Genomic DNA, 14,689 nt, shown 5'->3' with positions numbered 1-14,689 from the left:
AGAAGTGACTAATTGTCTTGAGTTGTTAGTGTGCCTGGAATGAGATCCACTTCAATCTGCGACAGGGTGCACAATAATTTTGCTTCTCCCTTCCTCCTCCCCACTCTCTCTCTTTTTTCCTTCTTGCAGCAGATTTACCCCTTCTGCTTCTCAAGCTACTGAGCTGTAAAATTGAGTGGACGACAGGCAGGATAAAGAATGAGACCTGGCAACGTGGACGCACTAACCTTGAGGAGGGCCACTGCTGCTGGCTGCACCTAAAGAGATGGAGACAGAATGTCAGCCATATTGGACTGAGGAAGGTTAAAATGAGGAGGGAGGAAAGAGCAAAGGTAGAGAGAAAGGTGGAGATCCATGCTGGAGAAACAATATGACAGCTTGGTAAATGATCACAAGGATGGACACACAAACATATACACACACACACACACACACACATACACACACACTACAAATACGTAGATGACGGGGTGTTAACCACAGGAAGTAAAAAAGGAAAACGCATTAGGTAGCATTTAAACTGACCATGTCTCTTAAATTTTTTGTTCATCCTTATCTCCATCTTTACTTTATAACTACTAGACTATAATATCTAGCCTAGTAAATCCTTCAGCTTCTGAAGTACGCATGTAGGTACAGCTACTGCAGTGTGTTCTATAATAAACACTTAAAATGTCTGAAAAAATGGACGTATTTTGTGAAAACAGTGCATCATCAAAACGACCCCGGAGCATGTTTCCTAGCAGTTCTAACAAAACTATCCTTCGTAATGAAATCAACTCGTATAGCCACTCTTGGAACGAATCTGAGCAATCAATTACTATGAATCACAAATACACTAGCTGCAGTTGAGATGTGAACAAATGGAGCCTCAGTCCCTTACAGATGATATTAGTGCTCTGAGCTGCTCTCTCTCCACGAGAGATTAAGCAGGTTTGTACTCTCCCAGGCGGGCAGTGCTCCCCCCCTCCAGGGTGCTGCACTATCATTTGCAGGAAAATTACTTCAGTAATGAAGAATCCAGGCCCATAAATCCTCATGGTCTCACCTTCCTTTGCCTCCCAAGTCTCGCTGAACAGCTAGTAAAAATTCCCTTTAAAAAATTCATAGCGCAATTTTGCTCAAATCCCTCCCAGCAAGCACAATTATGGAACTTTCATCTCAATTGATTTATGTCCTGGGCTAAAAGGGGGGGTGGGGGGTGAGAGGGGCGGGGGTTTGTGAAGGGGGATAAAAAAACAAAAAAACAAGTGGTAAATCATTGTTTTTAAAAGGGAAGGTGTAAGCCCTTTTGTCACTTTCACTGCATGTGTGTTGCAGTGCATGTGATAGAGAGGTGCATGGGCAAGGGGAGGAGGAAGAGGGAAGGGAACGTCTGAAGGGTTTGAAAGCAGGATTGAAATGGCAAAAAGGAGGAGGAGGAGCAGGAGGAGGAGGGGAGGGAGATGGGGGTGAAAAGAGCGGTATTCGACTTGATTAATAACACTAATCAAATTATACAGTGTTCCACTGTGCCCTGAAATCTGGGGCCATAATGTCCTCTAATGGCGAGGTTCATGGAGCTAAACTTCAGAGGGAAAACACGGTGCTGACTGCTGCATGCCTTAATGAAGGCAGTAAAACATCCATTTCCAGAAGCCATGAAATGAAAGGCAAGATTGTAGATGTGCACCCAGTGGCTCTCCCACTGCAAAAAAATGGAAGGCTGTTAACACAAAAGACAGCGGCTGAGAGAGGAGAGAGAGAGAGAGAGAGAAAGAGACAGAAAGACGCGAGACCTTAAGAAGAGAAATGAGGAGAGAATAGAACAAGTGAAGAGATTTAAAGGGCAAGAACACCAAGAGTAAGGGGATATAAAAAGAAAAGGGATGATGAAGTGAGGATAGAAAGACCAAATGGTAGATGCTTTCAGTGCTTTATTTCCAAAGAAGTTTTCTTCTGGCATGAAGACAATCTGTGTCTGCTGATTATGGATGAGCCAGGCTGCTTTACTATGTCTGTTATACTTAGTGCTGCTGACAGCAGCCACAATTCATCCCTATTTAGTTGCTGATGCACCTAACCACAGCATCCTCCCCCTCATCTATCTCAATACCACTCCATTAGAGTATTCCCTCTGTCCATCCAGGCATTTATTCTGTTGATCCATCTATCCATCCGTATTTCCATTCGTCTATCCAGCCATGTGTGCGTTCGTCTATATATTCATCCATCCGTCGATCCATCTATCTGTCCGTCCACCCATCTATGTCTCTATCAATCCATACGATTTTGTGTCAATACAATTCTGCTCTGAAAGATCTGACACATACAACAATATTGCTCTGACCTCAGCTGTGAGCTAGCTGCTGTAGGTAAGAGGTTAGCTTGTTATTTCTAGGCATTATGCCAGAAGACCGAATGACTTCTGTTGGCAGTGGCACACGGTATGGCTGACATCAAATTCTAAGCACAGCACGTCACTATGTCTCTAGTCAAGTCAAGTGTAGTCCTGCAGAAAAAAAAGTCTGCTGCACGAAAAACTCACTGAAAGTCCAGACACTTAAATGTATACAAAACCATTACGGTTTACATTTAATCTACTAAACTGCACACGCTTCAAACAATCAAATCAGCGTTTGCATCTTGAACAAAGCAAATGTTGTTCGTAGTCCTCGGGGCAAAAATTCATCTGGAGAGCAAGGGGGGGGGGGAACAACAAAGCTGAGAAAACAAAGATTGCTATTGTTATTATTATCATAATTACAGTTGTGCTTATCATGCGCGTAGCCTCAATCAGGATGAAATACAGTTTCATTTGATGAAGCTTCCTGTTTTGACTGGCTTGAGTTTGGGAACCACACACTTGGCTGGCGTGCCAAAAACTCAATCAGGCGCAATTACATAGCCATCAGATAGAAATGTAATTGATTTGAAAGCTGACATAAGATATAACTACATTACAGTGGAGGCACAGTGGGGAGGCTCCTAGGGGATAGGGCCTACAGGGAGCTCATTACCGCCAAGCTTTGAATTATTGAGTGCTAAGGCAGTGACATTGAAGAATAGGAGCGAGCGATTGGCTGTTACAACTCTGCAAGTGTTTATCTCAACTTACAGCAACCTAAGACATCTGAAGGAGTGATCTGCTTGTGCATGAATATTGCAAGGGGCGAAGTTGTAATGGTTCATAATTGAAAGGGTTCAGGCCAAGGTAGTGTCTATGGGTGCACATCATGTCTGCTATTTCTATGTCTAGTATTCGTAACGAGTTCAACTAAGGTGAAATACAATATCATGTCCTGCCTGTGGGTTGTTTCCATAGCAATAACAGCAACTTGTCCTCGGGTCACATATTTAGCGCTTTGGTTAGCATTTAGTTTGTGGGAGCATCACATGTCACACCCAACCCTGCACAATGAGAGCTGTGTTAGCCAAGCACGGTGCTTTCCAAAATGTACTTTCACTTAATTAAACTGTGCTTGGTTGGCGTTTGTGTTGTCTGGATTGGCTCTTGTTGAGCTTGTTGGCTGGTTTCATAGAGAAACTAGAAGAAACACATCCATTTCTCAGTCTTACTGGTCTTTTTTGAAGTAATGCACTAGTACTATTATATGAAAGTTATTCCCCGGCTGCAATGACGTTGCACAGACTGAGTTTTATTCAGGAGGAAGTCTGAAAGAAACAGGTGCTAAAACAGAACGTTTCAGATAGAGGTTGAATACAGATATTTTCAGATAGACAGTATGAAAAAACTCTATTTTTCGAACATTAAAGCATTTAAACATCTAGTAGAAACCTAAAATACAAGTATGAACCTGAAAATGGGCAGAATATGTGACCTTTAACAGTCACAATGATTTCAGTGTTTTCACTTTACAGATACAAGGAGCTTAAATTAGGTGGCAGCCTCCTCTGGCATGCAGGGTGAAGAAGCACATCTGCCTGACCATGACCACCAGCCTCTGGGTCTTTCCGGAAGTGCTGTTGAGAGGATAAAGACATAAGTTGCTGCAGAGGGGCCTCACTGTCCCCCAGGAAACTGGTGGCTGCCTACCTCTGGGAGAGCTCTGCCCCTAAGGCTTCTGCCACTGATCTCACTCTGTCTCTCTCATTCTTTCTATCACTCTTCCCTCTCCTCACACAGCCCTCCTGTGAGCTTTCTCACAAAAATGAGAACTCAATTAATTCAGGCGAAATGAGGACGAAGGGGGGAGGAGGGGGAGGAGTTGGCCTAGGGGGCCCAGAGAGACAGAGAACAAGCAAGAAAGGGAAGCCTAACAGCGCTGCTTGTCGATCTGCGGCCTGGAAACTGCAAACAGAGCATGGGGTGACTGTGCATGTGCATTAAATCCTTAGCCAAGTTAATCCTGTCTGCAGTTTAAACATGGCTGACGAACGAACGCTTCTCATTACAGAGGGGGATGCTGGGTAAATAGATGGGTCAGAGGGAGAGAAAAGAGCAAAGCCTAAAAGAGATGAAGACAGAGCAGACATGATTAAAGTCATGCTGGCACTCAATCCCCTGCATGTTGTTTATTGATGGATGCTGGAAGGGTCTCACAGGTTCACTTTTTATCAGACTGACGGACACTGTAGATGTAAAATTCCAGTTTAAGTGTCCTCTTACAATAACTTACACACTATAGAGAACAAACTGTGGTGTGAGAAAGGCTGCATGTATGTCAGTGTATGAATGTGACCTGGGACCTCTGACCTTGTGAACGCAGACCTCATGGAGGAAGGCAGTCATCAATCTTGAATTCGCCCGGTCACCCTGCTTAATGCTATATTAGGGTGCTACAAGCTCAGCTAATTTTCTCATAGCCTTGCAGAAAAACTGGCAGAAAACCAGCTGTTAGCCGGGGCTGTCGCCAGGTTTGAGGTCACTAGCGCACACACATCAACACCCACACACCTACACACACATACTACGTACACGCAAAATATAGATATGAAGTGGCACACTGCTGCATTTCCAGCAGCTATGTATGCTAAGTAGGCTAAAAACAAATTGACACTGTAGCCACTGTTTTTCATCTTGATTGTTGCTTAATGTACAAGAGTGTTTTCTGTGTGTGTTACTGAGAACTAAAAAAAAACACAAATAAGAACAAATGACCCATTTTTACCGGGAGACAACTCGTAAGTTGTGAGATATTATCTCCAGTGCGATGGTGTTATAAAAGTAACCACTTCCCTATGACAGAGCGTAAATCTTGCAGTATTCTGGGATATTTTTATGTTCGATGTTGACTGCAGTGCATATATTACAATGTTTTACCAGTCGCAGCACTGGGACAGGCCTAGTAAAAAAGGCGAGTCAGACAGTTCCAGATTTTCATATGATAAATACCTTGCATGTATGGAGCCAGGAGGGGTTGTGGCAAATGTGTTTCCAAGAAAATCAGTCTGCCACTAGTACTTAGAGTGATTGAATAGCCTGTAAACAGAAGCAGCAGACTTTCTTGACGCTTTCTGGGAGACACTAATATAGTTGTGCTTCCACGAGCTGAAGGGAAGGAAGGAGGTGGGTCACTGAAGTTCATGAACTAAACAGTGAGAGCAGGAGCTTTTAAAATTACCCTGTCTCTCCACTTGGTCTCTGAAGTGAAACTGCAGAGTAAAAGCACAAGACTCTTGAGTTTAGTACGTCAAGTCAGTCATAAGACACCCTTGGTCAATGGCTGATGTGTTCCTCGCATTAGCCCAAATTAAAATTAGATCTATCTTTAACAATCTCATTAAAAAAAGCCATATGATGACACTTTCCCTCATTAATGCTTCCCATATTCTCCTCTGCAAACCCTCAAGGAGAATAAAATCTCCTTTGTTCATAATGCTCATAAAGGGACCTTTTTGCTAGCAGGCATCTTCCCTATCTATAAAATTTATCACAGTCAAAGATCATTTTCTCCAGATCTATGTCCAATCAAGAAAGTGTGGAGACTACACACAATCTTGTTGATGTAGTGGGTCCGATTAGAGGCAATACAACCATGACAATGAATTAGGCACACAATTGAGAGCTTTAGTTAAAGGCACGTCTTTATTTCTTCACCACCCTTCAGCTGACATTGATACTATATTGAGCTTTAGGATAAAACACTTACAGTACAACCTTAAAAGACCCGAGTTTAAGCTTCCAATAAAGAGAGACATGGAGGTTTTCACTGCTGGGCTAACCACTAATCATGTTTATATTTGGTCAACAATGAATCTTGTGTCTTCCATAGTCCTGCCTGCAAAAGGAGGGACGACAAAACCAACATGCTTAAGATATATTTCTAAAGTTGTCTCACTTTTCTTTATGTCAGGTCTCTGGTGAATAATTCGTATTTTTTGGACGGTGTCAATTTCCATAGAACTCTAACAGGAAGGAGGAGAGGCAGTGAAACTCTGCAGCTACAACAGTTTCGTTGGTGGTGAGCCGTTGTGAGAAAAACCGCAACCTATCTGCCTATTGTGCAAACATGTAAAACCACAAAGGGTGCTGTGAGTTGCTAAAAGAGCAGGTTATCTATATATGGGGTTAAGCCACAACCCAACAAAACACGAGGCTTAGTCCTGTGAAACAAATGCATACGCTTAGTTTTTCTAGCTTCTGAAAGTAACACATACACAACTTGATAAATAGGTGGAGAAACGTAATGAATGTAGATGCTTCCATATAGGCCACAGGGGGTCTGAATGCGTAAAAAAATGTGTAACTGTTATGCTATGGCCTTCATAATCACCAAATGTCAACCCAACTGAACACTTTGTCAAGGATCGTCTGCATCTGCACTCTCACAATTCTCTTGCACCCAGGGAATTACTGTAACCAGGGTTCTATAATACAAGTTCCTTAGGCTCTCCTGATGACTTCGGGCACTGCCTCAACTTTGAAATGACTAGTTCCTGCCACGAAACTGCTCGTTCTGTTTTTTGTCTTTCGCGTGCATGCGGCAATCCTGACAAAACATGGCGACATTTGACATGACGTGATCAAACAAAAGCCGTTCACGACCCGTCAGCCATTTGGCATTACATTTTCTTTGATTCGGTTCTCTTATCCTCATCCCCTGCCTCTTTCCCCTTCTCCTCCCCACAGCCGCATTTCGCTTAATGTTAGCTAACTCCCTCCTCTTTCAGTCTTTTTTCCTGCTCCGGCTCTGTTTTTTCTTCTTATTCCTTGTGTTTCCTGTTTGACGCTCCGTTCGTTTCCATTGTTTCTCCCGCTGGTTTCACTGCAAACTGCACAGAGCCAATGGGCGCATTAAACGTCATCACGTAACATTACGGCACAGCGTTCATGAGAAATGTAGGAAGTACCACATCAGGGATAAATGACCAAGAACAGAGCCTTATATCATGAATGTAATGCCTCATATTGTACATCACTGGCCAAACTGGCTAGTAAGTTATTATCAACACCTGCCAAAATTAATTTTAACCCGCATTTGGCATGTTGGCGGGTGCTTATTTAGAACCCTGACTGTAATGGCACTGTAACAGCACTTTGTACCTATAAATAGTAGCAAAGTTATGACATCAAAGCTGTGAAGAAGTCTTGGCTGCTCGTTAAAGGCACAGTTTTTGAATACGGGATGCATTTCTGTGTGGATTGAGTGTTTTGATACTTTCACAGTATTTATATAGCACCTGGTCCCGCGTTAAAGTCAAACAAGACATTTAGCCAAAACAGAAAGAATCTGAAAGATAACAGACATGTACATGATGTGTCTGACAATAAAGCGCTTAGATACACACTTGAATCCCCAGACACCGCATCTCTTCTGACCTGAACATGAAACCGGTACAAGAAACACTATGCAACCATTTGGTTTTGTTTGTCCTCCTGGGACCGTCTTGGCTCTCAGAAACCCTACCCTGGCATTCCCTCTAATCCCCAGAGAATTAAATGCACGGCCAGCAGCATACAGATAAAGCACCAGGTGATCACATATCTGTGACAGACCACCGTAGAAGTCTCCAAACGTGGTCCCTGTGACACTGCCAATTTGACCGCCCTTCTCCTGTTCTGAACTTGGCCTCAAGGGTAGCCCCTGTATCAACTTACATCTAGCCGTTTACCTTCGAATAACAAGAGCTGCATCAACTTCAACTGATTCAATTGAGCAGAATTGCACACAGTTCATTGGTTTTTGGCTGGCGCTGGCGGAGTAGATGACAGCGGTGTGTGGAGCCAGGGAGTATCAGTTGACCCAGACTAATTATTCATAAGGCCTTGTTGTGATGGCTGCTGCTCCGGTAAGGTCAGACAGGAGCAGCTAAGGAGAAAACATTTCCTACTAAAACGGAGTTGATACCGCTGGATATCTACAGGAAACTATTAAAGAAAATCTGATGCTTCAAGAGGAAAAACTCTGAGTGCCATTGTAAGTGGATAGCAGTGTGACAAGTTTACATTCCCAACTGGAGGTTGTGTTTGACACAATGGAGGATATGATACGAGAGAGGGGCACTCACGCAAGGCTGAATGGAGAATGGTGCAGCTCTTTAAATAAAAGTACACCCTGTGTCCTCACAAACACAGGCAGGCATTGCCTTGAAATTTGTAATTACAGTAATTGTGATTTAGACAAATAGGCCTCCAATATGCTCTTCGACTATAAAACTACAGGTTGCGTTGCCCACGAGGAGTCTACTAAAAGCATCTGTTGACAAAGCTTTAATTTACATGCGCTTGGACAGGGAGCATTCAAATCTCCAGATGTTTGGAAAAATATTCCCCATTTACTATTTAGATGAGTCTTTGACTGAGGTGTGAACTCAGCGACTCCTGCAAGGAAAACTGAGAGAACACTCTTTACCTGTGAGCTCAGATGAGCTGCTTTCTCACCTATGTTTACAAGCAAAACGAACCGCAGAAAATGTGTACCCACACACACACACACACACACACACACACACACACACACAAGGCCCACTTATGAGCAAGCACAATAGTGTGGCAATTAGTGGCTAGAGAGGAAGAATGCTGGATCGGTTACAGTTGTTGAATGTTAATTACAGCGTTTTACGGCGTTGAGGAGATAACGAGTTAGCGCCTGGTGACAGCAGCGACACGTCCTTTAACGAGAGCTGTGGAAATTTATGAAACTTGAGATCAGGGACAATGAGGCGTTACTGGCTTGTCAGACGCTCTCGCGCTCACCCTCCTTTTGTCCTAATGAAGGCAGACACTTGTTTCCTTCCCTTCTCCCCTCGTTCCAGCGCTGTTAGCCTGGGATGGTTATTGTTCACGGAAGAAATGTATGTCAACCTTAAATACATATCACCTCATATCATCAACTACAGTGAGGGTAAAAAAAAAGATGAACATGTGGATACATAAAAGGCCAAACAAACATGCGGTCATATTACAAATAATTCTGTAATAAATCTGTCTGGAGCAGGGAAAATAGCCCATAGCCTGAAAAATGTGAGCGACCATTCATTCCCATCTATCTAAATAGCGAGGGATCAAGAGCTTGGTGAAATCCAAGGGGTTAATATGGTCATGTTGTGAAGACTGGTTCGGAATTTAGGTTAATGGAATCATTGATAGGGCTCAGCTTTAATGCCAGCAATGCTTAAGAGGATCCTGATGGCATGATTTAGACAAATCCTGGGACATTCTTCAAAGTTTCCCCCAATGACCTGGTAAGACTTTTTGAAACAGACACAGAAGTCGGAGGTTTTCTCAGAGTCTACACAGCCTCTGCTAACCAGAATCCCCCAGGCTGTATCCACAGCCTAAACGGTTTTTATAGAATATTACATCAGTTACACTGGGGCAAACTTGGGCCCCAATGGAAATATTAAGCCCAATAAACACAGAGAAAGAGCTTGTTTTCTTTTTTCTCTTGCAAATTACTCTAAAACATGTGAGCAAGAATGTACAGGCAAGTAAGGGATTCTTGAGACTGTAGCTCATGTCTAGACTTGGACCTGGCAGGAGTTCACTATGCGTAGCTCTAAAAAAAGGGATTTATATCTGCATCAAAGTATCTTGACTTAACTCTAATGAAGCCATATTACAAATACGGCTGCAATAAGAATGTTCATAGGAATGTTAATTTACTCTTAATCACCACAGTAAAGCCGTTGACCTGCTACCACTACTTGTGGTGGGAACATAGTCATATATGTGGTCTGCAGCTTCGATGAAGAGGAGGGACTAGTCTTATGGAGAGTGCAAGAGAAGATCTTTTAAAACCACGAAAGACGAGGAGCCTAGGATTGTGTTCAAATGTCAATAAAAACAGGTGTTAACCAGCTTAGCTAAGATGTTAAGAGCTTGGATAATCCTAGCCTGGATCCAAGAGGGATCCGGCCCTGGAATACTAATGCTTAGGATGCACAGTTAAATCGCACACAGTTGATTAGGAGGTTGGGTTTGAGTGGTACTGCTGCTACAGGCTGTCATAGCCCAATTTGCATCTGTTTACCAAGTATTTAAGAATAAATGATTTTAACGTATAGAGAACACTTGATTATGAGAACATTTTTTTATCTTGAGTACTTTTCTACTATGTCCTCAGATATATGATTGGAAATATATGATTACCATGCAGAAAGAATAAGAAAGTATAAGCTAAGTATATGCTCACAGTATAAGTGACATTGCATTTAAGATGCACTCTAAATGCATTTATCATTTAGCCACTTATCACAGGTTTACCACTGTATCTCTACATGCCTAAAGCATCTGAAACCAGCCATCATCTTCCAACTGCAGAGGTGTCAGCAGGTTTACACCTGGAGCTCCAATCAATGCAACACAGGCAAGAAAGAAAAGTAATAGCAGCCGATTTTGAGAGGAAAGTTGTAGAAATAATGGCAAAACTTAAGCCACATGTCAGCAAAGTTTCAGTGTTTTATATTTAAATCTGCAAAATGTCAAAATGTTGTGGAGTGTAAGAGCACTAGCTAAAGTGTGAGAGTGTTCTCTATGTGTACTCCAGGTTGCTAAGGAGGGGGTTCCTACGCATGCAGCAGCCTCCAGGGCTGAAAAATGAAGCCAATATGTGCATTTCTATTAGGGTTGATTACTCGGAATAAGGCGGGTCTACCTTGCCGACACGTCCCTAATTGGCTGTTTGTTGCTCTGTTGTATCACTGATCAGCTGATCACTTGACGGTCGAAACCCATTCAGAGTTATACATCGCCTACTGACTCTGGTAAATCCCTTATGGGCCTTTTTTTTAATGGAAACACGCCGAGTGAGAGGACTTTTCAGAGGGCGGGCCCTGCATCTTTCCCAGCGGCCACATTTTACCCAAATGGAAACGAGCCTAATGTGGATGTTCCAAAAACTGCAGTTCCTCAAATTGTCACTTGCAAAACAATGATATCAAACTCAGGCTGGAAACTTGCAACAAGAGGGCGCCAGGGCTGAAAAATGATCCTTTGAATGGAAACACCAGCAATACCCTGAAACATCTCTCTACTTTTTTTCCACAGATAATTGATCAGGTTCAGAAAGCGAATAATATAATAAATAATGATAAATAATCAGACCAATAGGCAGAATCAATAATGGCATTGGTATGAATATAATCTTATCGATTCCCATCCCTACAGGTGGCTAGCTCAAGAGCCAGGCTTCATTTGGCCCGTCTTAGCTGCATCCACGCTCCACCTCTTTATCCATTTTTGGATTTGCCAGGAGTCAAGATGATGATGGCCGGAGCCACCAGGAGCCAGCCACTTTCACAACGGTCTACCGTATGGGTGATGTCACAGAGACCACATCTACTTTAAACGGTCTATGTTCCTAGCCGGATTCTATTTGACAAGAAAATGTCTGTACACACATGCGTAATGATTGAACAACTCCCACTTGTGGAGAATCTGCACCCTACTAAACCTGAATGAGTGAGTTTATGAGACAGTAAACTACAAGCCAGTTCCATGAGGGGCTTCACATATAATTAATCTGTTTTTTTGACAACAACACGACTTTCTTGAAAAGCTCTCCAAAAGTGCCACATAATTTCAAAGAATTGCGGCTCTTAACACTACGCCGTCGAGAGAGTTTCTTTGTTATAATTTAAGACACTGAGGGGCAAAAAGATACATCAAAGTACTAAACTAGTGAATGTGCTCATTTTTCTGCTAAACTTATCTCAACACAAACAGATAGCACCCAAAGCGAATGAGCAGTCACACCTAAAACACAAAAACAGAGCAACTTCACATGGAAGAATGTGCCCCAAGAAGAATCGGCAACAAACATGGTCTCACCTTGCAAACAGAACTCCACAGTGAGCAAACACACCCCCATCTTGCCCTGAAACCACTCCCATGTTGTGAAATGCCCTGTATCAAAGATGACACCTCCGACAAATTATGAATAAATGAATGCAACACTCGTCTGTTTCATTTAATCCACTTTGAACATACCACCTCGCCTGCTCCGTACACTCAGAATCTCTCTTACATGCCACACCATAATCAAATCAGCATCTGGTGTCAGGGTGGCTTGCGGTTCGGGGCGTTCTCCTCTGTAAACACCACCTGCCAGTTCTCACTCCACTTCACTCATTGGCTGACATTAGTGCAAGCGTGAAATACGATTTTGCGTTGAGCAAACCCTTTACACTGAGCGCATCGGAGTCTCCTCACCTGGAAAGCAGGCATGAATAATCTACGGTCACCTAAAGTCAGAGGTAGTCGTCATGCATAAGACACTAGCCAGGCAGCATCAGCAACACAATCATACAGGACGAACTGTGTTAAATCCAGTTGATTTCATCCCCGCTGGTGGAATTATTTCATGATGAGTCCATGTTATTTCCTAACACTTGTATTTAGTGAACTTCCTGGCACTCTCAGGCATCCAAGTGAAAGCTGGTGACCTTTATACAGTTATAGGGCAGTGACATAAGCTTATAAAATGTAATTAAAACAGTCAATGCATAGAGCTTTGATGCAAAGTCTGCGCCTGCATGTGATCCATAGGTCCACATTCCTGAATTTCCCCCTGCTGACCACTTTAGTCACTCCATCACAAAGCAGCGGCAGGCCCCCTGTTAATCACACACATTCAGCTATTGATGCAAAGCCTTAAAGCGCCACACAATCCAAGATGATCAATCGTAAGCCAATTTATGATCGTTGGTCAGGTTTGGTTAATCCGATGCAGCTTCATGCCTTCTACATGATTACACATAATGCAATCAGATTTCAATTGACAGAGTACTTAAGCTATGATTGTATTTCCCTGTGGGGGCAAAAAGACACATATATATCCACTGCTCAGCATTCCAAACCTGCTTTACAGCTGAGAAACCACATGCACTGTAACGTGGAAGGCCAGACACGTCCCCTTTGAAGATGTTTACGTGCTAAAATGTTCAAAAATCCTAATACTAATAATTCTCACAGTCTCAATACGCTTGCCTGTCTCTTTAAAGTCGGACCTCGTAAGACTTTCATTAAATTCATTGTCTTTTAAGTTACTATCTATCTATTCCAATCTGTGTGTATGTGGCGACGTTCCCTCGCTAGATGTAAATAAGCAGTGATGCTGCTGACAGCGGTTGCTCAAACTCATCACTAATAGATATGCTGCTTCACTTGTAATCGGAAATTTGAAACTTCCAACTTCTCAGTGAGGTTTGTTGTAAGGGCAGATGTGTAATAGAAATGTTTGTGTGTGTGTGTGTGGGTGGGTGTGTATTGATTGGCTAACATTTCAGGGACTGACTGGAAGTAAAGAGGTGAATGTGTTTCAATAAAGTTTACAAAAGAGCAAAAAAAAATCCCGATACACATAGTGACCGTGATCGTGACCAGATGGAGGGCTCTGACAAGAACAGGCTTGCCTGCAATGACATCTTACTGCCAGAGGTCGCTAGAACTAAGCTATCTCAATTCTTAATGAGTACAACTTTAAGACCCCGTCCCAGAAAAAGGCAAGTCTACACTCAGTGGTCAGTGTTTCAGAGTCTGTGATCTTACCAATAAATGCTTCTAAAGCAAAAACTACCCAACCTGACATATTCCAGCAGGAATTTGAAATTTGGGAGAAATGAACATCGGCAGGTGTTCAGGATGGTCTGAAATCTGAGGTTTATGCTCACAGGGATTACGATTACATATATTTACTTCATTATTCAAAGCTTTGGCCACATTTATTAAGAATATCCAACGTTGTTGCAGTGTATATGTAGTATTAGATATACATATGACATAAAAATAAGAAAAACAAGGGAAAGCATAAAAGCTCCTTACATTTGGGCTTGAGTGTTGAGTATTTTCTCATTTAATTAAGAACTTTCGTGCAAAATGATCAGAATGTGCATTGATAAGAACATAAACTGTCATCTAAATGACATTAATATTGTCGTAATGCGGTTCGGTTGCTGGTTTTTCAACGTTGCGAAAATATCTCCGATAGACATTTTAATATCGTTTTGACGATATATATTGTCACATCGCCCAGCCCTACTTCGAACTGCCAGTGTCTTGCTATTTAATGAATGTCAACAAAGCAGTTAGTAGGGAGGAAATGAGAAAGAGAGAGAGGACAGGACAGGAGAGGAGAGGAGAGAGGGGGAGTGGGTGGGGGGTGGGCTGGAGAACACACAATTATAAAAGCTTCATTTCTTCAGAGAACCATAAAGTCTCGTCCCAGAAGGGCAGCTGAGCACAAATCAATTTCTTTCAGTCGATTACAAGCACTGAGGTTCTAACCTTCATTTGTGAGTCTAATAC

At 42.6% G+C, this 14,689-nt stretch overlaps 1 protein-coding gene across 5 annotated transcripts in view; it reads right to left on the bottom strand.

Moving 5' to 3' along the window:
* The window catches only part of fbrsl1 (fibrosin-like 1), a 295,062-nt gene that overhangs the window by 108,677 nt on the left and 171,696 nt on the right, over nucleotides 1–14,689 (bottom strand). For 4 of the 5 annotated variants that reach the window (XM_083912662.1, XM_083912665.1, XM_083912666.1 and 1 more), the window contains exon 5: nucleotides 228–257. The exons of the other annotated variant lie outside the window; for it this stretch is intronic. In XM_083912662.1, coding sequence (XP_083768788.1) covers nucleotides 228–257 — 30 coding nt within the window. The remainder of the gene's footprint in view (nucleotides 1–227; nucleotides 258–14,689) is intronic. 5 annotated transcript variants of the gene reach the window in all.

Source organism: Echiichthys vipera (assembly GCF_963691815.1).
Source record: "Echiichthys vipera genome assembly, chromosome: 4".
NCBI classification, from domain to species: Eukaryota; Metazoa; Chordata; class Actinopteri; order Perciformes; family Trachinidae; genus Echiichthys; species Echiichthys vipera.
Note: the sequence above shows the minus strand (reverse complement) of the source record. Positions and strands in the feature narration are given on the sequence as shown.